The sequence below is a fragment of the Mastacembelus armatus genome, chromosome 17 (genome assembly GCF_900324485.2).
Source record: "Mastacembelus armatus chromosome 17, fMasArm1.2, whole genome shotgun sequence".
Lineage (NCBI taxonomy): Eukaryota > Metazoa > Chordata > Actinopteri > Synbranchiformes > Mastacembelidae > Mastacembelus > Mastacembelus armatus.
Window position 1 is genome coordinate 12,583,085 of NC_046649.1, and position 27,953 is coordinate 12,611,037.

At 39.6% G+C, this 27,953-nt stretch overlaps 1 protein-coding gene and 1 long non-coding RNA gene across 5 annotated transcripts in view; one reads left to right on the forward strand and one right to left on the reverse strand.

Moving 5' to 3' along the window:
• The first annotated feature begins 2,715 nt into the window (after positions 1 to 2,715).
• LOC113134955 (uncharacterized) overlaps positions 2,716 to 27,953 on the forward strand; it is a 151,540-nt gene continuing 126,302 nt past the window's right edge. For all 3 annotated transcript variants that reach the window (XR_004463267.1, XR_003296108.1, XR_004463266.1), the window contains exon 1: positions 2,716 to 3,056. This is a non-coding gene — a long non-coding RNA (uncharacterized LOC113134955). The remainder of the gene's footprint in view (positions 3,057 to 27,953) is intronic.
• Positions 13,218 to 27,948, reverse strand: LOC113134953 (zonadhesin). 2 transcript variants are annotated; one of them, XM_026314573.1, is made up of 29 exons: positions 27,754 to 27,948; positions 27,506 to 27,558; positions 27,258 to 27,329; positions 26,403 to 26,623; positions 26,226 to 26,298; positions 25,397 to 25,782; positions 24,122 to 24,686; positions 23,798 to 23,994; positions 23,327 to 23,716; positions 22,589 to 22,881; positions 21,969 to 22,234; positions 21,477 to 21,542; positions 21,005 to 21,142; positions 20,657 to 20,913; positions 20,457 to 20,541; positions 20,256 to 20,318; positions 19,937 to 20,071; positions 19,558 to 19,814; positions 19,320 to 19,404; positions 18,566 to 18,793; positions 18,296 to 18,433; positions 17,524 to 17,780; positions 17,312 to 17,396; positions 16,557 to 17,234; positions 16,178 to 16,386; positions 15,919 to 16,075; positions 15,475 to 15,824; positions 14,173 to 14,302; positions 13,218 to 14,037 (listed from the first exon to the last, which is right to left on the reverse strand). In XM_026314573.1, exons 1-29 carry the CDS (start codon positions 27,822 to 27,824, stop codon positions 13,895 to 13,897), a joined length of 6,048 nt encoding a protein of 2,015 aa, XP_026170358.1. In that variant the 5' UTR covers positions 27,825 to 27,948; the 3' UTR covers positions 13,218 to 13,894. The 2 variants fall into 2 exon arrangements, with proteins under 2 accessions (XP_026170358.1, XP_026170357.1); XM_026314572.1 differs by having other exon boundaries at positions 26,403 to 26,626.

Here is a 27,953-nt window from a genome sequence, read left to right on the forward strand (position 1 = left end):
GTGGGTCAATGGCAGGCCGGAATCTCCTCCTGTGAGGCCCAATCAGGATCAATAACACCAGGCCCTTCAACATGCACACACCACAGGGAACCAAGGATACCTCAGCAGACTGATGGTGTGGACAACATGGACATTGTGTGTGTGTGCGTGTGTGTGTGGGGGGGGTGTGTGTGTGGGTGTGTGAGTGACTATTGGCCTGACACTGGATTTTCCATTCTATCAATGAAGTTTAACTGAACATATTGAACAAATTAGATAAGGGTTATACTTACATTTACTGAATTTAAGAAAAAGATATTTGCAAGCACTTGTAATATTCTGTAAATATTACACACTAATAAATTGTTTATTCTGACTGGATTTTTATAGCATGAGGTTAGTTTTGTCATTTCTCTTTTAATATGTACTATAATTTGATCTTCCATTGCTGCATGAACCAGAACTTTCAACAGTAGCCAAAAGAAATACTTACACACATGTACATGTACACACATATGAACCATGTTTCTAAATAAAAAGAAATGACATCCCACTCTCAAATTTGTTCTAATTAGAGCCAACCTCTCTATTCAACAGCGACATTCCTTCGCCATTACATTGTAACTGATCTTTGGAGACTGGACGCGCAGCTACAGGGCCGCTCCAACCTCCAGGTGACCCCGTATATGATCTAAGTTTACAAAGCTGCGGCGAAACGTGAACCCGGGACTCACTCTGTAGAATTAACTTAAATTGCGCAGCGGGATCGTGGAGTGGAGCTTACGGAGAACACACGCTTCTGATTTGCACCACGAATTGCAAACGTTGCGCACAGGGAGGACGCTTCAGATTAGCTGAGTGGCAGCTGAACAAGTAGCCTACACTGTGGATCATCACCCACATCCACAGGCGGCAAAGAAAAGAAGAAACTTATTTACATTTTTTTTTTTTTTTTGCATTAAGGGTCTTTGAGCAATTAAATCACCGGGGTCAAAGGTGGGTCTGAACTGACAGTGCAGGTCTAATTCAAACTATCCGCTCCTAAAGGTTATACCGGTCCCTCAGGCCATGTGGACTGTTTCCTCTTGGTCTCTCATAATTAAATTTTTGTCTCATCCTCCTCCCTTGAAGTGCTTGGAAAAGGGGGGTGGGTGGGTGTGTGTGTGTGTGTGTGTGGGGGGGGGGGGGGGGGGGGGGGTCCACAATGTGCACATCCTACCTAGCCAAACAACACTGCCTTCATGTTTTGAACCATGTTTTCCATCGTGCTGACTGAATAAATGTGGTTTAAAGTGTTGTTTTTACTCTTAAGGCTTGAAGCAGAACTGATTACTCAGCAGTTCTCAATAAAGAGTTGTGCAGTCTGTTCTCACAGTTTGACTCTTGACACATGATGCTCATTGTGGCCATTTCTTAGGTGAATTTTGTGTCATCAGGGCACAGTCTTCAGGAGTCTGCTGGAGAAGAGCTTGACATACTCCGATAACAGAGAGAAGCCACATACACTGAATAGACTGAAATAGTGTACAGTCTCTATTGAATTGTTTCTTGTGATATTTTTAACTTTATGATGTGCATTTGCAAATTGATTGTACTCAAGGCCTTTAAACCCTCTTATGTTTTCTTGGGTTTTTTTTTTTTGTTCATGGGTTGAAACAGAGACTTTTAGGTGAAAACTTGATGTTAACAGACCTGAAGAGAGAAACATATGTTACAGTACACTCTGGATTAGAAAAATATCTGTCAGCAAATGTAAACTTCCCTTGTTTGTGTTGATGGTGGCCCTTGAGCCTGACCTTTGGTTGCAAACTGTGGATATGCTGCCATCTACTGGTGAAGATGTGATTCCACTGGTACCCAGAGTTGCACTGGTTTCTGTACAAGGTACACAGGTACAAGCAAACTGTAAAAAGTGTGTGGTGTCACTGACTACACCACACTATACCACTAATGTGAATTAATGAAAGCTTTCAGATTGAGCCTACATTTTACAAGATTTGGAGCACATTTTGGTTATAATATTTTTAAATGACCGAGATGTAGCAGTGGGGACTGCTCTCATCTCTTGTTTTTAAACTAGGTGACACCGTGGATGCTGTGCTTGTGCTGTCATCTGCTGGTTCAGATGTGGTATTGATCATCCATTTGGCAGTGCAGCATTGTTGGATTCCCTAAAAAAAACAAGGCAATATGCCATATCATTTACATGAAGGTCTAATGCTTTATTTAGGTGTCAGTATTAAACACAGTGATGTTTTACTCATTTATAGACAGATCAAGTCCATTAGTAGGAGGAAGCACAGTGAAATCCATAAGATGATTTTGTATGAGTGTTGCCAACAGTACTTTACACTACTCACAAGAATTATTGCATTGTCTGACAAAATAAAAGACCTTTGGTGTTCTTAAACTCTTTCTATCATTTCCTTTTCTGATTAACGTATTATCTGTTCCACTCCTCTGGAAAGATTTTCTATTCCCCAAAGCCTGATTAGTGAATAATTAGGATGTGCTATGCAGTCAAACTCATACAGCTCCACTTTTAAATACAAAGGCATAATTAATTTTATTTGTTCACATTACATATGTCAAGTGTTTCATTATCTTTGCAGTCTGTAGCCCACTTTTCATTGAATTTCCTCTGATGGGTGAAACAGCGCCCCCTGGGCGGTAATAGCTGGTAAACGTGTCTGTGTGGTCAAAAAATATTACACCCTCGAAATCAAGGTCCGTGTTCGGCGTCGACGAAGGAAAAACAGTTTTGGATAAAAAAAACACATATTATACAAAAATGTACAGCAACTCTGGAGATTTTTTGGCGAACAACTGGAGAACTTTCTGTTAAGAAATACCACAATCCCACTTTCTGGCCTCCTGACAAAGTTGATACCGTTAATGTAGCTACTAAAATTAGCATTTAAAGTTAGCTGGAGGCTAATCCGGTGCTGCTAACTGTATCCAGGTAACAGGAGGGTTTCTGCCAACAAAGAAATGAAAACCACAGCAACATGTGCAATATGCATACTGACTACTTCACCAGCATGAAAGAAGTGAACACTGAACTTCGTCAAACTAAAGTGAGTCACATATCTTAAGTTCTTGCTTGCTGCTTTCCTGATATTTATTTCTCTGTGGTTTTAGCTTTGACGTTATGGAACTGACCAAATATTCACCTGGTTTGCTTTGCAGAGCAAAGCTCATATGTAGCTATTTGGCGACGCTTTAGCTTTAGAGGGTTTATTTTGTTTTGTATTGTGAGTTATTTGTTTGCTAATGTGCCTGATGTGTTATTGTTTAGTCCTTTAATGTTTTATTAGTGAAGGTTTGCTAGTTTGCCGCTTAGTTGCAGTGAGGTGTTACATTTTCCCCTATAATATATTTGGTTTATTTACTTATAGATTATTAAGATTAACAAGTGAATCTGTTGTCTTGTAGTTTTACAGTCTAGTTGTCCCAGAACAGCTGGAGCCATATTCAGCTTCCATTGGCTGAGTTATTGGCCTTTTCTCAGGTGGGTTTTATGCGTCTGATGGTCAAATTGCAGCGTCCACAGCTCGGGAGAAGTCTCTGGGATAGAAACTGTAAGAGAGAAGACACTCACTGATTAGAAAGGCGACTAAGTTGTGGATAATGCATGTTGTTTTTTCTATGATTCTGTAAAACTATGATGCAGGTTGATGGTTGTTTGTACTTGAGATAAAGCGTCTAACACCACATCTTCATTTTCCTCATTGTGGGATAAAACAGAAGCTTCTAGATGAACAGTCACAGTTTGGAAATCTGAAAACAGTAGAAATGAAAATGTGTTTTATCGTGCAGTCTACGGTGAATACATCACTGAAGTACAGAAGTCCATGTCACTGACTGTACCTTCATTTGAGCTGGTTGTGGCACTGGAGCCTGAGTTAGTGCTGGAAGCGCCATCTGCTGGTGAAGATGTGACATTACTAGTGCTCAGCGTTGTGTTGGACTGTGTCACTGTTCCTGCTGTGAGCACAAGAAAACTGATAAGGCCTGAGGTGTGAGTGAGTGAAGCACTAACTGAGAGTGATCGCTGGTTCACACTTAGATGCAAACAAAAAAACATGTAATACTTTATAGCTTGTTAAAACATTTATGTCAATATAGAATAAATGAATTTCTTGAAAGAATGTTTTCAAAGAGCATCATAAGGACTAACCTGTAGTGGTGGAGCCTGTGGTTGCTGAAGTTGTGCTCACATTCAAAGGCACAGTACTGTTTGGTGCTGTTTTTGAGGATATTATAGATAAAAAAGTTACAGCCTGTTGTGCCAGGTCTGATTTGTGATGCATTGGTAAGTCAAGAACATAGATTTACACAATAAATCCTAAATTAAATCTCACTCACATTTAAAACTCTGAACTCTGCTGTCAAGAAAAAAGGTTTGTACAACACAGCTGTTTCTTACAGCTCACTTCCAACTCCATGCTTGATATATTTCACTTTTAATTTCTTTCATTTATTGTTACTTACATTGTGTGCATGAGGAGTTGTAGTCAGCACAGCAGTCACCAAGTTGCACACAGACCTCATCACAGTAACACCCTCTGTAACAGCTGTTATTGTTTCCAGAGCAACACAGCAGGGGTGGACCTGCACACCCTGCAGCACACACAGCACAGCTATACAGAACTAGTACATTAACTCTGCATATTATTTTGACATAGTTGGGTTTCCCAACTACATAATATATGTATTCCTGGAGTCTTAGCTTTTTACTGTTTGACTAATAATTGAGGATTGGAATTTGTGCTTTTCTCTCTACTGCTAAAAATGCAACACTTATTATAAACTTGCTAATGTCAGTGATCCATGAAAATATGACAGTGTTGTAGTTTAATGAACAAGAAGTAGTAGCAGAAAGGTGACAAAGATTTGCATGTCTGTTTATCTTCTCTATCACTGTGGAGCGTTAATGCAGAATCTGAAGTGCAATATTAATAATTTACTGATTCATGCATGGGACAAACACTGGCAACCTGTTTTCAGCAGAGGTTCAGCAGCAAGGTTATTTTTTGATAAAAGGCAGAACCAAGTTTTGAACAAGCTTTAGCAAATGAAAATTTAAATAACCTCTAGTTGTATAGCCTGCAGATGTTGAAGATGTGGGGGTATTTGTTGGCATAGATGTAGTTGTGCTGTTTGCTGTGCTGGATGCTGAAGAAGCAAGAAGTATGAATAATGAACTTCTATTTACTGTTGTAGGTGTAGCACCTTTGTTATGTTGAGTTATTGTAGAAACACTGGATACTGAGATTAAGCTGTTTTCTTGTAGTGTCGCTATAACTCCACTGTTTGTTTTGCTGGGTGGTCTAATAGCAGAGACTATGGATGAGAAAGCTGTGCTGCCATTACCTGGTGTAGTTGTGACACTGGTGTTTGAATTGGTTGCAGTGGTTGAAGGGACAGGGGTCACAGAAGTTCCATTTACATCCCCTAACAGAGATGCTGTACTGTTGCTTGTTGTGTTGGCCGTTGTAGTGGCAGACACCACGGCTGCTGACGTGCTGATGTCTGCTGATGGAAGGAAGGATGTGTGAGATGGAGGACATGTAAAAACCATAAAAACGAGCTTTTCCATGCTGAAAGTAGATGAAAATGATTTACAGTTTCAACAGTTATTGGTTTGTTAGTAACAACAGGAACAACATGTTCAGCAACTTCATAAGCAGCATGAAATCACATGTACAGGGATACATCCAGTTGGTCACATGCTGTATTTAAAAAATTTGGACCAAAGAGAGTTGAAAATGCAGCAGTTAGACACAGGACTGTTTAAGGTGAGGAAATCTGTTAAGGGAAAACAATTGTTCAGTATTTTATAGTTACATATTGATCAACATGGAGCTAAAATAAACATATTTAATCTCCTTCCCTGGATGTAAATCTATACAAAGTAATGTGCTGATTGGTTTTAATGTAAACTGTATGAATGAGAACAAAAGGTCCCAATAGTTCCTACAGGTGTCCCACCTTTTGTTGGGTACTGTAAACAAATTGTGTTTGTATAAAGGCCATGTTGGAATGTGATATGCTTCAGATCATGAGCTGTTTCTTTCCTTCTTCATACTTTTCTTTTTTCATGATTATGGTACAGATTAATCTTGGTTTCATTAGTCCAACGAGTCTTATTCCAGAACTGGGCAGGCTTTTTGGTGTTTTCTAGCAAAGTCCATTCTGCTCTTTATGTTTTTGAGCATTACAGGGGGTTCGCACTTTTTTGTGAAGCCTCTGTATTTACATTCAGAGTCATGTCTTGACTGTAGGCTTTGACAATGACATACCTAACTCCTCAAGAGTGTTTTAGACTTGACTAGATGTCATGAAAGGGTTTATCTTCAGTGGCAGCATTTAGCATTCATCCACTTGAGTTGTCTTCCATGTTGTTTTTTTTTTTTTTTTAGGACTTTTTGGTGTTATTTCCAAAGAATTATTTTGAACACTGTTTTTGATATTTCTCTGATGGGTTTATTTTGTTTTTTTTCTTCAGCCTAATGATGGCCTTTTTCACTTGTATAGACATCGCTTTGGCCCAGATGTTGAGTGTTTTGGTGAAGTTTAGCTACCAAATGCAAATACAACACTCAGAACCATCCATCATCTATACCTGCTTATTCCTAACCAGGGTCCCAGGGATCAGCTGGAGCCTATCCCAGCTCTCTTTGGGTGAAAGGCAGGGGTACACCCTGGACAGGTCACCAGTCCATCACAGGGCCACATAGAGACAAACAACCTCACACACTCACACTCACTCCTATGGGCAATTTAGAGTCACCAGTCAACCCGACATACATGTTTTTGGACTGTGGGAGGAAACCAAGGTACCTCCCCAAAACTATCTTTACCTGATTAAATATAATCAGTATCAATAATATAAATATGTAGTGTTGCCAGTTTATGATAGCACAGGTCAGGGATCATCTAAATTGAATGCCATGTCATAATTCTAACTGTTTATTATTAAATATTTCACTCACCATCATAGACAGGTAACAACTGCAGCAGGACAAAGAAGCACAGTCCAATGCACATTTTTTTTTTCTTTTTATAATGATTAGTTTCCCCAGTTCCAAAAGTAGATAATCAGACTGTAGATAGTGCTGTAGATGTTGTTTAGTTACACTTATGACTTCCTGCAACACTTCCCACCTCCCACCAAGTTTGGCACATTTGAGCTACATATAAACAGGGTATGTTTAATGCTAGTAGGCAGGTGGCATGTAACAACATTATTGCAGTCATGCCGAGGTTGGATTTGGCTTTTTCAATTTAAGGATGCTGATGAAGAATAGTATTACAGAAGTTTAATGTAGATAGCAATTTATACCTCCATGTGAATTTATAGCATGAAATAAGCAGGTCTGTCTCAGGTGAATTTTATTTGTGCTGCTAATGCTGTAGTATGTACTTTGAAGCCTACGTGTGACTTCAACCTCATTATGGAGTTAAGTTCAGTGCCTTTGTCTTATACAGTGACTCACCCAACAGAAAAGAAAACATTTCATAAATTAATAACTACTCAAATACCCTTTACACATAGGCAGAGTTTGACATTTGCACTGTTTTGTTTTTTCTTGGAAACAATTTTTTCAACTGACATCAGTACTTGGTCCAACTATTGCTTTGCATGTTGTCCATACAGTCGCAGTGCTAAACAAAACAGCACATCAAACATCAAATCACTGTTGTGTTGGTGCAGAGCTGCTCCTGGCTGTTTGTGTGGCGTTGTCTTCACATTGTGTCAACAGGCTCAGGTTACCCTTTTTTTTTTTTCCTTTTTCTTTTTTGAACTCTTTTTTTGGGAAATTTACTTGAAACTGGGCATTTTAGAAAAAGCTGTATGTTCATAAGTGCCCATAAGAGAAAGAGCTGTGTCACTCAATGCACAAATAGTAAACTAATGTGAATCTAATGTTGCACATCTCACATACTCACACGTGAGTGCTCAAAATTGAATTTATTACAGAATAAAACAGGATTTAGTTTTATTTCTAACCTCTAATTTTATATTAATACATTCCTTTAAAATATTTGTATGTACAAGAAACATTTTTATTGGGCCTATTCTAGACTGAATGCAGTGATAAACAGTAGTTCAGCTGCTGTGGGGACAATGGCCCTCCTGCCCACAAACTAGGCCTATGCTTTTACATGATTACATCTCATCAATGAGATGAAAGATGAAACAGTGCATCCTCCTCTTTCTGGTTTTCTGAATGCCGAAACTCACTCCAAACTTTGTTTTGGCTGAATACTTTATTACATGCACTTTGAAATCTTTACTTTTTCGGTGGAACAATATTATCGTCAATTGAGTCAGGAGTGCTATGTAACACTAGTGACTATTTGACAGAATGACTGTAAGTAGACACATATAAATCGCTTGGCTATATAGGTCACATTAAGAGCCAGAGGAGTAAAAAAAAAAAAAAGCACCTTATAGTCTGGAAAACTCTGTAATTTGTTCAGGATAGTATTCACTCTGAGATAAGTAAAATTAGCATTACTAGATTATTTCTCACCACCGTGTGATAACAGATATTTTTCAACTATTACTCTAAATGTCACATATAAATTGAGTCAGTCATTTGAAAATCAAAATAAAATTACACACCCAACCATATTAACCAAGGAAACCTGGGGCTTAGATTTTAAGTGACAGTGACACTGCACCTGTGAGCATTGATTTATTTGACTTACATATTTCTATATCAGAAAAAGAGAAAAAAAATTGAAGATGCCATGTCATGACTGTAAGTGTTCAGTATTAAATATTTCACTTACCACTATAGACAGGTAGTAACACCAGCAGGACAGAGAAGCACCTGGCAAAGCAGTCCATGACTGTGTGAGGCTACTGAGCACGACAAAGACTTTTTTTATACATATATATATATATATATATATATGAACATAACAGGCGACACACACCCAGTGGTACCCTCCTGACAAGAATTACCACATTGTCATCCCAGATTGCTCAGAAGGTACGTATTATTTGCTTTTCTGTCTGTAATGATTAGTTTCTCCAATTCCAAAGGTAGATAGTGGTTTACACTGTCAGACTAGATAGTTCAGGAATGCTGTTTAGCTACACATCTGACTCCAGGCAACACCTCCCTGCCTTTGAGTTTGGCACACATGAACTACAGATTAACGGGGGATGTTAAATGCCAATAGGTTGTTCAGATGGTATTGCAAAAAAAAAAAAGCCACCAGTACATCATATATCACACATTTAAGCTTAACAGAATCAGACAGTCATAAACATGCCATTATAACTATTGAACACTCCCAGTTTCATTATGTTTAGACTCAGAAACTACCTGGTACGTTACTGCAAAAATGAATTTTAATTTTTTGATAAATTGAGATTCTAAAGTTCTATGTAAATAACGTATTTCAGTTAGTTTAAGACTGTAATTTTACTATTGACCCATCGTTCTCATTTGATGTGTGGCAGTAAGGTCCTGTCCAGTTGAACAGCACTGCTTTAATCTGCTGCTCTGCCAGCTAACGTCTGTAGTGCAGTTAGTGCTGAATAAAATATGTGCTTTATGTCAATTTGGTACCTACAACTTAAAATGTTTGCTGATCTTTAACAATTTTTTTAGATTGAGATGATTCCATGGAATTGTAGAGTTGTGCAGTCTGTTCCTGCTTCCCTTGGAGTTATTGGCCTTTTCTCAGGTGGGTTTTATGCGTCTGATGGTCAAATTGCAGCGTCCACAGCTCGGGAGAAGTCTCTGGGATAGAAACTGTAAGAGAGAAGACACTCACTGATTAGAAAGGCGACTAAGTTGGGGATAATGCATGTTGTTTTTTCTATGATTCTGTAAAACTATGATGCAGGTTGATGGTTGTTTGTACTTGAGATAAAGCTTCTAACACCACATCTTCATTTTCCTCATTGTGGGATAAAACAGAAGCTTCTAGATGAACAGCCACTGTTTGGAAATCTGAAAACAGTAGAAATGAAAATGTGTTTTATCGTGCAGTCTACGGTGAATACATCACTGAAGTACAGAAGTCCATGTCACTGACTGTACCTTCATTTGAGCTGGTTGTGGCACTGGAGCCTGAGTTAGTGCTGGAAGCGCCATCTGCTGGTGAAGATGTGACATTACTAGTGCTCAGAGTTGTGTTGGACTGTGTCACTGTTCCTGCTGTGAGCACAAGAAAACTGATAAGGCCTGAGGTGTGAGTGAGTGAAGCACTAACTGTTTGATTGTTGGCTCATACACAGATGCAAACAATAAATCTTTTCATACTTTGTATATATGACAAAAGCTTGAAATAGCATTTTCATTAGTGACAAAAAGTATCTCACCAACCTGTAGCCATGGAGTCTGTAGATGCTGAATTTATGAGGCCATTTTCTGGTGCAGATGTAGTGCTGCTGCTTGTTTGGCTGTTTGCTGAAGTAGCAAACACTACAGGTTTTGTGCTTGTGTCCACATCTAGTAGGGCAGATGTAGTTGTGCTGCTTGTGCTGTGTGGCGTGTAAGAAACTGCAGATGCTGAAACTGTACCCCCTTCCGTCTGCCTGGATATAGTAGTGCTGGGTGCTGTACTAGTAGAAGTTATTGGTGCCAGAGTTGTACTCATTTCCACTAGTGTAGATATAGTGGGTCTTGTAGTATCAGAACGTGTGGATACTGAAGTTGTGATATCTACTGGCCTTGAGGTTGTATTGCTGTTTGTTGTTCTGGGTCCTGTCATTGTAGAGGCTGATAAAGTGCTGTTGGTTTCTTCTGGTGGAGAAGTACTGCTGCTTTTTTGGCTGGTTGCTGTAGTAGCGGACAACGTGGAACCTGATATGGTGGTCTTATTTGGTACTGAGGAGGCAGTGTTGGTGCCTGTTGTTCTAAGTGTAGTGGTCAGAGCTGTTGCGATGAAAAATTTACACTATGAGTTGTAAATAGCTCAATCACAAGTTCTAACCTTTTCTCAAAAGTTTCAGAGCTGTAGTTTTTTTTGTGTTCAACTTCACTTACATGTGCAAGTTGACTTGTAGTCAGCACAGCAGTCACCGAATGTCAGGCAGATCTCATCACAGAAACACCCTCTGAAACAGCTGGAGTTTTGACCAGAGCAGCACAGCACTGGTGGACCTGCACAGACTGGAGCAGCAGGGATTTGCAACTGTTAGAGTGAAGCTATAAAATCAACAATGTACACAGCAGCACATTATTCCAGGATTACTCTTACTCTTAACACTTGTTTGTTATTATGATTATTTAACAATTATTAATTGACACGATTAATAATAGTAACCCATCTTCTACTGCAGCAGGTAGTGTCAGTAGTGTTGATGAGAGTCTTCAGGCTAAGGGGTCTATGAGATGTTTTTTGGCTGTTTGTAGGAATGTCCAGATCAACTTTTTTTGCTCCGTATCCGATTCCGATCATTTAATATTGAGTATCGGCTCAATATTAAATATCGGCTGATCCAAGTCCAAATCCAATGTTTATTGCTATTTTTGCATTTTTTTTTTTGTAAATAAACCAAATTGTGTAATTTTTTTTTCTAGGTGTTGAATCAAGTTAGTAGTATTGAATTTCTGCTCTACAACTACCACCTGCGAAACAGCCACATTGCACACTTCACAAATTTCTGTCTTGCTCCTGATGTAAAACAAAAACAATAGGCTGGCTGGGTCACATGATCCAATCTGATCATTTAAAAAAAATGCCTTGATTGGCCCCAATATCAATCTTACAGATCTGATCGGGACATCCTGAGCTGTTAGGGTCTAATGGTAGTCGGCAACGATCAGAGCGGTGAAAATGTTCCTTGGTGGATGCAGCTGATTATAATAAAAGTGATGTTGCTGATTATTATAGAGATGAGGAGGAGGCAGAATATGTTGTTGGAGTTAAACTGAGACAAATGTATGAGGTGTTGCTGTTGATCTTACCTGTTAGTCTTGTAGGGATGGCTGCTGTTTGAGCTAAAAATAAAAAGGGGACAATGTCATTTAATTTAAATTCAGGGGAAAAAAAATACACAGAGCTTTTGCCCAACAGATGTTGTTGGCATTGATTGTCATGGATGAATTGTCTGTTTCACCAAAACCCGGCGGTAATGCAGTTTAATATTTCCATACAGATGTGACACAGATGGTTTTAAGATAGTTATTATCCACTCCATTACACTGCAAGATTCCCAATAGATACTTCAAATGGCAAGTACTTGTTTACGAAATGGCCTCTGTGTGGAGACAAATGACCTATAAATAGTTTCTTTGGCAGATTTAAAAATGAATGTTACACCACATTTATTCAGGTTCCTTCCTTAATTTGTAATCAGTTTTTTCATTAAAAAAAAAGTCAAAATTTCACTGATGTAATTACTTCTCATTTATGTAGGTAACTATGAATTAGGAAATTGTTATACTGAGAGCTCAGCCTATTTATGTAGTATTTAAATTATTTGTTTTAGAAACTAGTCCAAGTCCAATAATCAAATCTTTTATCAGACTTCTTCTTCACTTTGTTGTATCATATTTATACCTTTTTTTAAATTATTGTTATAACTGCATTGTAAATCTGGTATTGGAAGAGAAAAATTGGAAGATACCATGACTTCACTTTAATGATTAAATATTATCCATCCATCCATTCAACCTCTTGTCCTTCAGGGTCACCAGGGGGCCAGTTCTAGCCGACACTGGGCAAGAGGTGGGGTACAGATGTACAGTTTTCTGGACAGATCTACAGTTTATCACTGAGCCTGATTGAATATTAACGTAATATAATATTTCACTCACCATCACAGACAGGTAGCAACCCCAGCAGGAGAGAGAAGAACAGCGTAGAGTACTCCATGACTTACTGATGCTGCTGAGTTTAACCAAGGCTTATTTACAGTATACAAACATAACAGGTTCAAGCGCGCACACACACACACACACACACACACACACACACACACACACACACACACACACACACACACACATTCCTGACAAGAATAATCTTATTGTCTGCGAGAAAAAAAACTTCTTTGTTTTCAGAAAACAAATCTTGGAACAAATGCTCTGTATAATGTTTTTTCTTTCTGTATGAATCAGTTTTTCCAGTTTCACAGGTAGACAGTGGTTTACACCGCCAGACTGTAGATGTCAAGAATGCTGCTGTAAGAACACTTCAGACTGAAACGTCTAAACAAAAGGCGAGACACATTTAACCACAGTGCATATTTATTAGTGACGCATCAGTTATCTGGCCTTCCGACACACATTATAGCCAAGTGTAAGCATGATCCTTTTTGCACATATGATTTCTTTTCAGCAGTAGCAGACGGTGAGACCATGCAGTTAGTTAAATGCATTATATTGCATGTTTGGTTTCAGTGTGGGTTTTGCTGTGTAAGGTGGGCATACATTATAATATACACAGGTGTGAGAACATGCCTTTAACTAAAGAGTATGCATGGCACTAGTAGAGTACAAAGACTTCTTGAAAGAATTGATGAAGATTTTCAATAGATGAGTAACTTTTTAAAGAATACTTTTGAAAAGATTCCAGTGAATGGCTAACACCAGATTCATGAAACAATGTGAAATCTCAGAATAATGGAGGTGCAGTAGGGAAGACATTTAACTATCATATACTGTATTAATAACAACATCTCATTATCTTTTCAAATTTATTGTCCAGAAAGGATGGAGGTAAAGACATCTGGACATTACTGTCATGTGCGACAGCCCAGGTCATACAACTATATAAGGAAAAAACTAAATCACTCTCTGTTCGGTTTTTGTAGGGTGTCAGATGTTGTTACTTTGGAGCTTTCTTGTATATTGACACACTAAGGTATTTGCTAGTAGTCAAAACCTCCACAAAGTATCTTCACATGCTCAGCCTCCTCCTTATATCTCTCTGATATTCACACTCTCCAGCTCTCTCCAAACTCTTGAACGCTCTTGGCCCTGGTACCATCTGGTTTCATCTGGTCATTCCACTTGTGTCCATCAAAGTTTCCACACAGACCTCCAACTTTTCTTCTATATAGATAAGGTAGAATGATCTCTGCAGGAGCGACATCAACAATACAGTGTCATTTCACTGATGGGAAGGATTCCTTATGATTTGTTATGTATCTTACAAGTCACAAGACTACTGCTCATTTTGTTAGACTTGTTTAATAAGGTGAATATCAATTACCTGCTGTGCTTTGTCCGTTGAATTCCACTGAGAGGCCAAAGTCGGTCTTCAGGTAGATACGAGAGGAATGCTCCCGGATCTGTAGGCCTGCAGTCGGTGAGACAGGAGATTTAGTTACCTTTCCATCCACCTGTGGGGAGACAGAGAGGGAGACGTGTCAGTGCAGTTTATTATATTTAAAGTGTCCCTTCTGATGTGTTGTTTGTTCTGTTCTGTGTTGTTTGTGTAATATGTTTACAAGGATTCACAAAACATGTGTTTGTAGCAGCATGGCTCTAGAGATGGCAGTGTCATTCATACATGCTGGTAGGATCAGAGCCAGCCTGGAGCCATGGTGACAGTGCATATTTTAGCAGCCATCCTGCTGTCAATTCAAAATACAGAATAGTGAAATCACCTGGCAGCAGCCACAGCAGCTACAGTTTGTTGTCTGAGAGCATCTTTAATCTTCCAGCTGCCCTGGACATTTCTATATGTATCATGTTTTGTATTTTAAGTTCTGAAGAAGGCACAGTGATGTCAAAGCATCAGTTTATTTTGGGAATGAAGTCCAGGTTACGTCAGTTGTCACATATACCTGCTTGCTTATTGTTTATACATAGCTTTAGTCTTGTTTGACTGTATTTAATATTTTAAAATATTGAGCATGTCATTCTAGCTCAGAATCAAGTCTGAAAATATATTTATTCATCCATTATCTATACCCACTAATTCCATAACCAGGGTCACAGGGATCTGCTGGAGCCTATCCCAGCTCTCTTTGGGTGAAAGGCAGGGGTACACCCTGGACAGGTCACCAGTCCATCACAGGGCCACATAGAGACAAACAACCTCACACACTCACACTCACTCCTATGGGCAATTTAGAGTCACCAATCAACCTGACATACATGTTTTTGGACTGTGGGAGGAAACCAGAGTACCTGGAGAAAACCCACACAAGCACAGGGAGAACATGCAAACTTCACACAGAAAGGTCTCTGATGGGTTAAAATCTATATTAATATTGCCTTTTTTTCTACATGCTCTCTCTGTTTTTCATAAACACACACGCATGGAAAGTGCCAATAGGGAAATAACCTGAGAGCATAATTTAGCATTTAGCACATCCTCTGCCACAGTAGTGCTGTACCAACTCACAGTGAAAAATGTGATGGAGTGGTGGTTATTTCCCTCAGTGCTTTCCCAAATGTTTATGGGCGGGCAGAAATATGATGATATTATTCCATGGATACAATATTGTGCCTGCCACAGGAAAACAAGATGGAAACAATATCTTATTAAAATGCCCCTGATACTTACAATAAGCCTCCGATGCTTCTTGAACTCCACAGTGTGATTGTACACTTTGATCTTAATCGCTTGTAATCTGTGGCGTTCCTCATGTTCTTCACTGTCATCATCATCATCATCATCGTCGTCATCATTTTCCCTGACACTGTGGACTTCTTCACTGCTGCTGTTATCATGGTGCTGATTGTCATTGTCATCTACAGTGCGTGCATTGATGCCCTCAATATAGACCTCTGGAAGGTTACTTGGCAGGTTGTTGGTCCGAACCAGCACATATGACTGCTCACCCTCAAAGCCATGTTTCATTTTATCAAAGGTTTTATACTCAGGGTCGCCTCTTACAGTGCATTCATCAAATCCTGTGGACCAACAAGCATAGAGCAACTTGTAAATGAATGAAGATGTGACATATAACAGATACATTACACAGTTTAATGTTGGCATTTACAGCACCTGTAGACTGGCAGTTATAATTGCCTTTGTCATTTTGAAGGCATACACGATTTCCATCACATTCATCTTTGTCAGCACAGTCAATCTTCCCCACGCCGTCATCTTTCTCACATTCACATTTCTTATTGCAGTGATTGGTGTACCACACTTCCTTGAACTGTCAAGAAAGGGAACATTCTTCCACAAAGTTGTTCCATGTGTTTTAACGCTTTAAATATCTTGTGTCAATGAGTAAGATTAATTCTGAGCCTTCACTCACCTGACGTTTGATGCCATTAGCGTCCACACAGCCACACTGTTGGATAGGCACACAAACCTGCCATTTCTGCACAAAGCCATCATCACACACACATCCTGGCAAACAACCGTTATTGTCATTGCAGTGTGGTGGGCCATTTAGCTGTGTACAGGTTGGACTGCAGGCAGGGACACAAGTGGTGTAATGACTATTCTTTGGACAAGAGGGTGCTAGAGATGGAAAAAGATAGAGACAGAATATACTTAGACTCAAAGCACAAAATGACAAACTGACCTACTGCCTAGTGTAAGGTGTAGACTTGTTTAATGTAAATATACACTATCAGAAATCCAGTCCATGTTTAAAGATTTTCTTTTTAAGATGCAGACATCTGACCTACTTGGCTCAGGTGTAGCTGGTGGCTGTGGTGTAGTTGTTGATATTGTAGATTGTGTTGTATCTGTAGTTGTAGACTGAGGTCTGTCTGTAGGTGGATGGGGTTTAAGGGTTGTTGTAAGTTGTAGTCTGACTCTTGGTTCTGGGTTTGGTTGATTTTCTCTTAGAGATTCTGTTTTAGCAATTGTTGGTGATTGTGGTCCATCTGTAGGTTCCTGGTTTGTTGTTGTCAGAGGTTGGGGTGTAGCTGTGGTCTGGTTTTCATTTGCAGATGTATCTTGTTGCTCTGATGGCGCTGTTGTTATTGATCCTTCTGTAGTTTCAACTTGTGGTTGTTCTGGAGTTTCATCTGCTGGGTACAGTGTTGTGGATGGCTGAGGTGTAGCTGTAGTTTGGGGTCTAGTTGACACTGTTGGTCTTGATGGTACCTGTTCTTTCATTGCTGTGACATCAGTATTCAAAGGGTTTGTTGTCACAGGGGGTTGTGTATCACAGTCAATTACCAGTGTTGCTGTTGTATCAGTTCCTGTTATAATTATAGCTGTTGATGTTTCCTGGGGTTTGGATGAAGTTGCTGTTGGTCGTTGTGTAGCAGGTGAGCTGTTTGCTGGGGAAAGATCTGGACCTTCTGTTGCAACTGGACTTAAGGTTATGGGAGCAGGGATTGTTGGTTTACCCAAATCTGTAAGAACATTTAACAACCAGTCAGCCAGTTGTATTGCACTTGGACTAAGTATGATGTCAGCAGAAGATGATTACCTGCACACTGTCCACGATGAAGTGACACATCATCTATGGCCACGTCAGACTGATCATTGGAACCTCTTCGCCCCTCAAAAATGATCTAAAATTAAGAACACGTTAATGATAAAGCACAACATGCCTGACCCACAAGCATTTGTTGTTGCAGGCAGTTTGCTTTGCACGTTTGTAATATTAGACAGTTTAGGGAAAGAAACGTCTTTAATAACCTGAAAAGTCCCAGTTGTTGTCAAATCCACCTGAGCCAGATGCCACATATTTCCTTGGTCATTCCTCTTCCTCCAAACAGCATCAGCCTTTTTATCCTGATACAAATATACGTGCAGGCCCATTGTGTCAGCTGAGCCATACATATGGTACCAGAACTGCAGACACTGAGGACCAGAATCAGAACACTCAGAGCTGAGGAGACGAGCTGTGTCTCCAAGGGATGCACTGTTGGCTTCAATGTAAAGATAGTGCCCACCTGGATAAAGTTAGAGATTAAGATATAAGTTAAGGTAACACACAGCATATTATAAGGTTTTCTTAGATTATGGTTTGATTTCTTGTTTGATTCTACATTAATGGCATGTCCTGTTAGAGTTGAAGCTATGTGCTAAATGTTGACAATTTTATCTATATATTATATACGTTCTTCATGGTCTATAAAGAGTTGGGGGTGCAGCACGATCATGTCATCTAAGAAATAACTTTTTTAGTCTTTTAAAAACTAACTAAATCTGAAAAGTATGAGGTTGACTAAATAATAAAACTGACACAGACATTTGATCACAGTCTAAATCTAAAAATAACAGCCTAGAAAATGAACACTAAAAACTAGATCACGCAGTATCTGAATATAAAAATAATCTGTACATTTTTTTTTACTAGTCATAAGTGTGAGAGTGGCTGACGTCAAACTGGCAGAGTGTGTGTTGTTTATTTCTTCCTGACAGTTCTACACTAACTCTACTTGGTTTGTGTTAAAAGGCTAATTACCTCCCGTTGAGTGATCTGAGGAAGGACCGGTCATCATAGTAGGAGTGGAGCCACTATGTCTTGTCCAGTCAAAAACATCAGCAAGCAGTTGAGTCCACTGACACAGATCTTGCTCAAAGTTACAGTGGAGTTGGCATACTGGAAAGAAAAGTAAGAAATATCAGTATATCGAGGAACCATCGCGCAAATCGCAAAAACTGCATGTGAAAATAATTTTAGAAGTCCCCACACCAGGGGTGTGCAGTTGCTGCTGTGTACTCATTACTGTACCTGGGTGTGGTGGTGGTGGTTTTTTATTTGGAACTTCAGTATCATTGTCCTTATTGATTAAATCTGTTGTTGCCTTTAATAAGGGAGTTATTGTGGCATTTACAACAGGGGGCAGAGCTGTAACACTGACCAGAGGAGACTCTGGTGCTGCAGGTGTTGGCTCAGTTGGAGAAGCTATGTTATTTCCATCAGGTTGGGGAGCTGTTTCTGTCACAGTATCACTCAGATCTGGAACAGGACAAGAAAAGTTAACAATTACAATACTAAATGTTTAAGGCTGCACAGCCTTATAATAGGTAACAGGTTTTGAAGGTTTCATGGGAATTTTCTCAGAGTCCCACCAGAGTAGTAGTCGCTTTTAGCAAAAACAGCCTCACTGTAAAGAAATATCATATGTAAGTCGCTTCAGTGTATAATTCACATTTCTAATTAAACAAAATATAGTCTCAATTAGTCTATGAAGATCAAAGACCAGGCATAACAACAAGTAGAAGGGCATTATGAAGTTTATTCAGCTGTGTCAAATAACACTGAACAAACTGCGCTAATGTTGGGGTGGGGGGAGAGAGGGGGATTTCTTTTGGATGGCATTTTTACTTGTGTTACACTATGAGTTTAGTGTTAACATAAGTGTTTTTATTTTTTTACTCTAAGCATACACATTTAAGTCACTTCACGATATCAGTCGCAGGACAAGGCAGGGGGGTAAAAACTGTCTGACTTATAGTCGATGTCCTGTGCGTATGTTTCTTACCAGCACATTGACCATGATAAAGCTTGACATCATCTATGGCCACATCTGACTCTTCACTGGAGCCTCTTCGCCCCTCGAAGATAATCTGAGTTAGGAAAAAAAATATTTCTCATATGATAGGCTTAGGATAAGATTAACTTTTATATATATTATAATAGAGACGTTATTATTTCCAAAATGTTTCATCACTAGCTGACAATCTTTAAATCTTCCACATGCTTGATGGAAGATGTCTGACCTGGAAGGCTCCAGCTGTTGTGATGTCCACGTGTGCCAGGTTCCAGCTGTTTCCTTGATCATTCCTCTCCCTCCAAACAGCATTGGCTACTCTGTTTTGAAGCAGATATACATGGAGGCCCATTGTATCAGCAGACCCGTACATATGGTACCAGAACTGCAGACACTGAGGACCAGAGTCTGAACATTCAGAGCTGATGAGACGAGCCGTGTCTCCATGTGTTACGTTGCTGGCTTCGATGTAAAGGTAGTGACCACCTAGACAACAGACAAGACCATAATGATCAGACATACTGTCTGTGGTGAAACTGAATGTCTTATACTTCAAATGATTTCTCTGTATATCATCTGCTACCAATTGTAATATTAGAGTGTATTACCACCAGTGTGGTCAGCAGAAGGCCCAGTCATCAGTGTGGGGGTGGAACCACTCTGCCATGTCCAGTCAAAAGCGTCTGTGATCATTTGATTCCAGCTACAAAGGTTGCTGTCAAAATTACAGTCAAGACTGCAGACTAAAAAAAAAAAAAAGCACGAACTAAACATTGTGGTACTCATGCAACTTCCTAAAATGGTAGACAATCTTTAACTTTAGTTGTCAGATTCACAGAATCAGTATTTATTGATCTTGACATAAACGGTAATAATGTTAATTTGTAACCACACTTCAGCTTTCTGACCCATAAAACATGGACTTACTGGGTTCAGCTTCTGTGGTTGTGGAAGGAAGCTTAGTTCCACTAATCAGACCAGGGAATTGACCTAAAGAAAGTGATTATTGACTTTGATTATTGACCCCGAGTGTGACGATAAATAGAGATCTTAACGAACTAGAAATGTTTTGAGTATATGATTATTCTAAATCATTTAGTTGTCTGTTTTGTTAGAGGTGAATGTTACCTGAGCATGAACCAAAGTGGATCGAAATGTCATCTATTGCCACATCTGATCTAGCATTATTGCCTCGAATTCCCTCTACTATGATCTGAAATAGTTAAAAAAGAAAAAAGCTCTTTGATTTATAGAAAATGATCAATGGTCTTTGCATATAAACAGCTACTTTTTGGAACATATTGTCTGATATATGGTGTCAGGCTTACTTGGAATGTACCAGGGACTCTGATGTCAACATTTCCTGGATGCCATTCTGGTCCCTGGTTGTTCATTGCGGACCAGAGCTTGGTAGCTGTATTGTCTTTGAGCAGATAGATATTGAGGGCCATGGCTGTAGCTGAACCGTACATATGGTACCAGAAGTGCAGGCAGAGTGGGCCGTTATAATGGCACATTGAGCTCAAAAGACGGGCTGAGTCTCCATGGGTTATGCTGCTCGCCTCAGTGTATATGTAGAAACCAGCTAAAGAAATGGTAAATAAGCATGAAAAACCTTGTCATGACAAACCACCATAATAACACAACAGATAGTTTTGCCTGACATAGGGCTTTACCTCCAGTAGTGTGGTCTTGGTTTGGCCCAGTAAAGTTTGAGGGTGTTTCGCCTGAATGTCTTGTCCAATCAAAACTATCCTGTATGAGCTGCTCCCACCCACACAGATTTTTTTCAAAGTCACAGCTTATGGGACAAACTGAAAAAACACAAACAAAAGGGACTTTGAAAGGCTAATTATCTATAAGAAATGTACAGTTCAAAAATATGTTAAAATATGTATAAGTATAAAATATAAGTTAGGTTTAAAGTAAATTGTCTAGAAATGTAAATTATTTATTTCATTGCCATTAGGGTTATTTAAATATATTCCAAAACATGCACACATTTGGCATCGATACAATTACAGAGTTTGGAGGCAACTAAAGTCAGATGTAATATTCGTATTTGCGATGATTGATTACAAATTGTATTATACTACTGATTGTCCAAACCAGTAACAAAAGTGCCTTCCCAGCCCTGATAGTTCTTACAATTCTGATCTGGTGATGGAGAACTAGAGGTTGGAGTTGTTGGAGTTGCGGTGGTTGGGGGGTCAGCTGAAATAGGAAAAAAGGCCAAACAAACAAACAAACAAAAAAGGAAATGAGTTCCCAAAATAATTTTTTTTGGTACCCTAGGCAGTATTTTGTGTTGGTCTATGTCTACCACATGTTAATTGCCTACTGATTTTTCCAGCTTTGCTTATACCACTGACAGAACTGAACAAACAAAAATATACAATCAATCACTGGTCCTAGGCTGTTGCCTAGTTTGGCTATGCACTGTGCCGGTCATGTGATGTGATCAAAATAGTAAGTAGGAGCAGAGGGAAATAGGGCTGCTGAAATACTTAATGTAATATACAGCACCAGCAAATCATCAACAGTAATTAGCAGTTGTCTTCAAATTATACAGTATAATTAGATATATATATTCTCCCACAGATTAACTTTCATCAGCCACCCTTTTGCCTCAGTACTCACCACAGGCTGTGCCAGCCTGCCAGGGGGGAAGCTTCACTCCTGCAACCTGGCATGCTGCTGCGTAGGACTTTAGAGACTCACACAAGGTGTTCCGGTCACCTTTTGTGGCACAATAGTCATACACGCAGCTGTTCAGATAGATGTTTGGGTGAATGGATTCATGGCATGGTTTGAATGCTTCCCCCAGTATGGTGTAACACTCATCATAGGCCTCATTCTCTTCATTGTAATCACAGACCCCGGGAGCATTTGGATAGGGGGTACACCTGGAAGGAGATGTTTAGGCATTGACATAGTGATTGGAAAACTCGGATTGTTTTATGGTTCCTCTTCACAATAAGACAATATAAGGTTGACTGAGTTTGTTAAAATGTCTGGTTGTTAGGTTTTGAACATAGTCCCTCTCCTCTGGTTTCATAACCTGCTTTGTGTGTTCACTTGGTATTAGGCAGTAATCAATCTAGTAACTGTGTGTTTATCTAACCAGGCAATCCCAGTTGTGACTTTGTGTCCTTGATAGTGGATTATTACTGGCGATCATTACCTAAAGCACAAACAGATATTAAGATATTACACAACATTTCAGAACAAATCTACATCCGTGATATAAAATAACTCACTCGTTGTTGTCTGGCACCCTCCAGCTGTCACCAAACTCAAATACCCCTGTAGCAGTTTGGCCTCCTGGTGTTATGAAGTCATCACCCTGGTGTCCGGAGTAGGTGCCACACAATCCGCAGAGTTCAAACTTGTAGCGCTCATCCACCTGCAAGAAGAGTCTGTTCTGCCCATCTACCAGTATTCGTAGACCAAAGGTTGTTTCTGAGATGATATAATTGTCCTCCACGTAGACCCGTACTGACCCATATGTTCCATTCTTGGAATAGGGAATTTGGACCTGGACATCATTTACCTAAAGAGAGGAGAATCCATTATGTATAATAAGTGATTTAACTTGAATGACTTCAGTACAGTAGAACAGAGCACTAAGGTTTTTTTTTTTTTTTAGCCATTTAGCTGCCAAGTACAGGACAAAGTCAAGTGGGCCAGCTGACAGTTTGACAGTTTGTGCGTTCTTCCACGCCAAACAAGCGACTTCCTCTAATGACCTGACACAGAGTAATAAGTGACTCCAATAAACATGGGTGCACTGATAATAAAGTCATTAGCTAATGTCATAAATGAATTACAGTAGATAATACAGAACGACATCCTGAATCCAGTAAATGAGAAACCTGCAGCTTATGAAACACTTTTAGAAGCTGCTTGGTGCGAGTACCTTTGTTATATTACACACTATAGAAGGCTTGCATGTGGGATTGTTGGATAGAAAAATTGTGGGTAGTTTTCATGCTTACATAGACCTCTTTGTTTTGCTTCATGGTGAGGTATAAATCCTCAACCTGCAGAGTCACAGCTTCCAATTTGGACCGGGAGAAGTTCTGAAGAGGATGATGCATATTGTGTCCAATCACACCGAAATTCACTGAGCTTTCTCCACTGCATGTTGTAGTCAGCGTGTAACTGCAGCCCCCTTGAAAGTCATAAGCCATTCTGTCAAAGGTGATATAGTGTGGATCACCATACACACTGCAGGTTGCAGGTTTGAGAGGGAAGCAGTCTTTGACACCATCCTTGACCTTACAGACCTCATTGTCTTTGCATTGCATTGTGGTGCACTGCACATCATCATTACCCATGCACTGACACTGCTTCACACACTCTCCTTCCACAAATGTTGCTCCTTTCTGCAGAGAAAAGGTTGCTTTGTGAATAAATTATATCACTGGGGAAGTAAATAAGTGAATGTCATTTTTTACCTCACTTACCTCATAGTGCTTTCCACCATACCAGCACCCACAGTCCCCCGCTAGGACACACTTTCCCATACTGAGTTTGAAACCAGAGTCACACTCGCATCTTCCCTCACAGTTTCCACAGGACCCAGCTATATCCAGATGGGAACACACCTCAGGACAGCCATCAGCACATGAGTTATAGTGGCTATTTTCACCGCACTGATGGGCTGAAGTGGCACAAAAGATGGGAGGAAAGAGCTTCTTCTTATTATAGTCATCATTTTCCGATGTTTCTTTATATTTTAATAAAAGCAAAAAAGAGAAATGAAAGTAGAAAGCAATAATGCAACATACAGCAGAAAGTGGAGTTTCTCCATGTGGGGACATTGACTCCAGCTTCCAGGCAGATATCAGTGTAGGCCTGTAATGTCTCACACAGCAGGGCTGGGTCACCATGAGTAGAGCACATGCTGACCATACAGCTCTTAAAGTAGCTCTCTGCTGCCAGAACTGATTGGCAGCCAGCAAAGGGCCCAGTACCAGAGAGGAGACTGCCACAGTATGGTTCACTGGCATACTTGGCCTCATCCAGTGGGTCACACTGATGAGGGGCTAGAATGGTTTCACAGGAGAAGGTGGTGCCCCCAGTCTGCCAGCTCTCAGCCTGTGCTGTAGCATTTTGGGCATTTGTACCATCAGACTTGTGGAAGTCATCTTCTCTGTGGTAGTTAAAGTTGCCACACAAGCCACAGACCTTATCAGAGTAACTGGATGGCAGGCTGACATGGACAACACCAGTGTTGTCATATGAGACAGTCAGACCAAAACTGGTTTCCAGTAGAACAGTAGCAGGGTTACTCTTGATGTTGACAGTGCCACCCCAGAGGTTCAGTGGAAGCTTTCTCCAGACCCCATTAACCTGAAGAAGAGTTTAAGTTTTAGACTTCTTTACCAGATTACCAACAGCAATACTGAGTCAATGTATCTGACAGTGTTCATAAAAAAAAGCAGCATTCTGAAGGCAGATTATCTATCAGGGCTCAGGCCAATAAATTCTCTAGGAATTTCTGGACATTATGCCACTAAACTCTACACTTTATGATAAAGGCAGTTCATCAGAAGAATGGGCTGCAGTGCAGATATGGGAACTGCTTCATCCAGTACATTATCATTACGTCAGAATGACAGAACTGAAGTTGTACAGGCAATACTTAAGCACTGTGATGCTGAGGGGGCAATGTAAGATCAAACTGATGTATTTTTAAAGGGAAAAAAATGGATTCTTCGCAAATTGCTATTCCTTATAGCTATACAAAATGAGATGTACTCGTATTGTTGGATATCTGATGTCACCAAAATAACCAATGAAAATAAACTATTAGAGTGCAGAAAATGAGTTCATGGTTGCACAGGGTAGTTTCTGCAGTAAAACACCATTAAATAAATCTAATACTATTAAGAGACACAAGTGATTTTCTATCAGAGACATACAAAACTGGTCTCTCTTTGTAAGGCAGCATGGCATTTTAGATTATTAGGGGAATTGTTTGTACACTGCCAGATGCTATAGAAAATAACAATGGATCACAGTCAGTCCCTGCATTTCTTAAAAGGGTTAGTGTAACTCACCGCAACCCGCTGCGTCTGCCTTTTTAGCAGGGACACTGTGATGTTCTCTGTGTACACTGTGACCTGCTGGACTGTTGGCACAGATGAGTTCCCAGTGTCCTCACTGACTACCTCCACGCTGAACATGGGCAGGGCATCAGTGGTCGAACAGGTCTTTGCCAGGATGGCGGTGCATGGGGCCGTGAAGCGAAACAGCACTCCATCAAAAGTGCTGCAGCCCGTGTGACTGTGTATAGTGCATGTCCCAGAGGTGGAGCCTTGTCTTTGAGGACCACAGATTTGGCCCTTAGGACACTGAGAAGGAGAGCAGGAGAGCTGGCCAACCGAACAGAGGCAGCGGGTGGACTCATCTGTCCATAACTCTGTGTTAGATTCACACTGTGGTCCTGTAGGGGATGAGGCCAAGTAAACAGCCATTTTATAACCACAACACCATCTGTCTAGAAATAACTGATAAGTACCATTCGTTCATTATTCTATTCAGTTACGTTCATGTGGATACTGTAAATTTTAATCCAATCCATTACTCATGTAACTGATACTTTGGTTTATGTTCTATTTATTTTGAATTAGAATTAGGAATATTTTTATGACCATGTTAAAGTCGAATCTTTTACATCTTTTAGCTTTAAAAGTATTTATTTGATACAGTCTCACTGAGAGTCATCTGATAGGATACACATATTTACTGTGCGACTGCAATAGATTATGTATTGCCTAAATATTGTAGATCATCATGTGTACCTGAATAAAGTGCATATACTTTTTATTGATTAATGGAACAAAAAACATATTGTTCTCAACATAGGAAAAAAAAAACCAAACGTACCACAGGAGCCTCTTCTTACACCTATCTGTTTAAATGTGACCTGTTCCTCTATGGACACTGCTTCAAGTACAACCTGATGAAAATGCAAGTTATCTATTTAAATATGTAATATTAAATTTTAATCCCCCAGCCAAGCTAAATTACAGATCTGTGGTAATACTGTATTCACTGTTTTACCTGAGTCCCTGATTCGATGATGTTCAGGGGAATAAACACTTGTCTCCATGAATTTCTGGGGAGGGCTGGTGAGGTCCATATTTCTACCAGACCAGCACTGCTTTTGAGCAGAGCTCGGAGTTCTGACTCATTAGCTGCAGCTGGGGACAGGTACCAGAACTCTAGGCAGGCCTCGCCCTTCATGCCCAGTGGACCACTCTCTAACATATTCACTTCAACAGCTGCTGGAAACAAAACACATAATAACAAAATGTAATATGCCAGATGCTTTTGGAGTTGTCATAAATATTGACCATGCTGTTTTATTGTTTCGGTGTGGCACTTTGTGTCTAAATTACAAATTGACTTATTCTGAGTTCACTCTAAAATCACAAAAAAATAAATGTAGAACCATCTTTCATTATACAGGTTAGGAAATTACTTTTTTGCTGTATCACAGTTTCACACCAAAAATGGGAAACCATTTTCTTGCTTTTATTATAATAAAAGAAGTAGTTGGCCTACATGTGTTGTGGTGCAGTTACCATCAGATGCAAAATATCTGTTTATAGTGTTTTGTGTTAAATTTGAATCTCAAGCTCAGGCCCTCTACTTTGATTGCCCCTGGGATAACACCAGGCTATAAAAGATTATGAGCCTGCGTAGCCTGCAGGGAGTCACGAACGCAGTCACAGCTTCTAGATTAAAACTGTGGAATTACTGTGGACTAGTGGGACAGAAATAAAGGTTACTGCAGTCAAGTTATCTCTGTGTCAAAGTGAACTCATAACTGAACTGTAACCTGACTTGATAACTTTACGAAGCATATTTGACTTTCGATTTTAATACTAAATGTAATCATCATAAAACTTGTACCTGTTTGTGGGCTCCTTGTCCAGTCACAAATCACATTGGTGTGTCTGTCGTCCAAACACTTTGTAACATATTCTGTGAAAGAAAAAAAGCAGTTTAAACATAGTATTATTTATGCTCTGTATGCCTGTTTGTCCAAGTGTATCTGTTAATTCACATCTTTGTTGTGGTGACAAATGGACAATTTTAAACTGAAGCAGTTAAGTGATTATGGAGTTTCTATGGGTCTTAGTGAATGCAGTACTTTATACCTGAATTCGGCCCCCACTGTGGCAAAGTAACTAATGAAAAGTCATTTTCAGCCCTGAAATAGGAAAACAACGACCGCAGATTTATTAAAAACAACTATGCTATAAATTTGTAAAGTATCTTGCTGAATGAACAACAAAACTGTAAAACCAATAAAAATGTTTATTCTTTTTCCACAAGCAGTATAATAATCAAAATAGCATAGCAACTAAAATTTTACAGTTAAAAGTTTATTTATCTTAGAACGTACCTGCACTCAGTCTGAGTTAGAAAGAATACAGTCACTGTGACCAAGAAATCTGTGCAGATGCCTCTATGCATAGCTGATCCCTTAACAGCAACTTCTCATTTGTTCTGCTGTTACTAATGCTCTTTGTCTTTGATGAGTTGAAGAGTGAATAGTGAGCAGTAACTGTCCCGCAGCCTCTCACACAGCTTAAGACCCTTTAA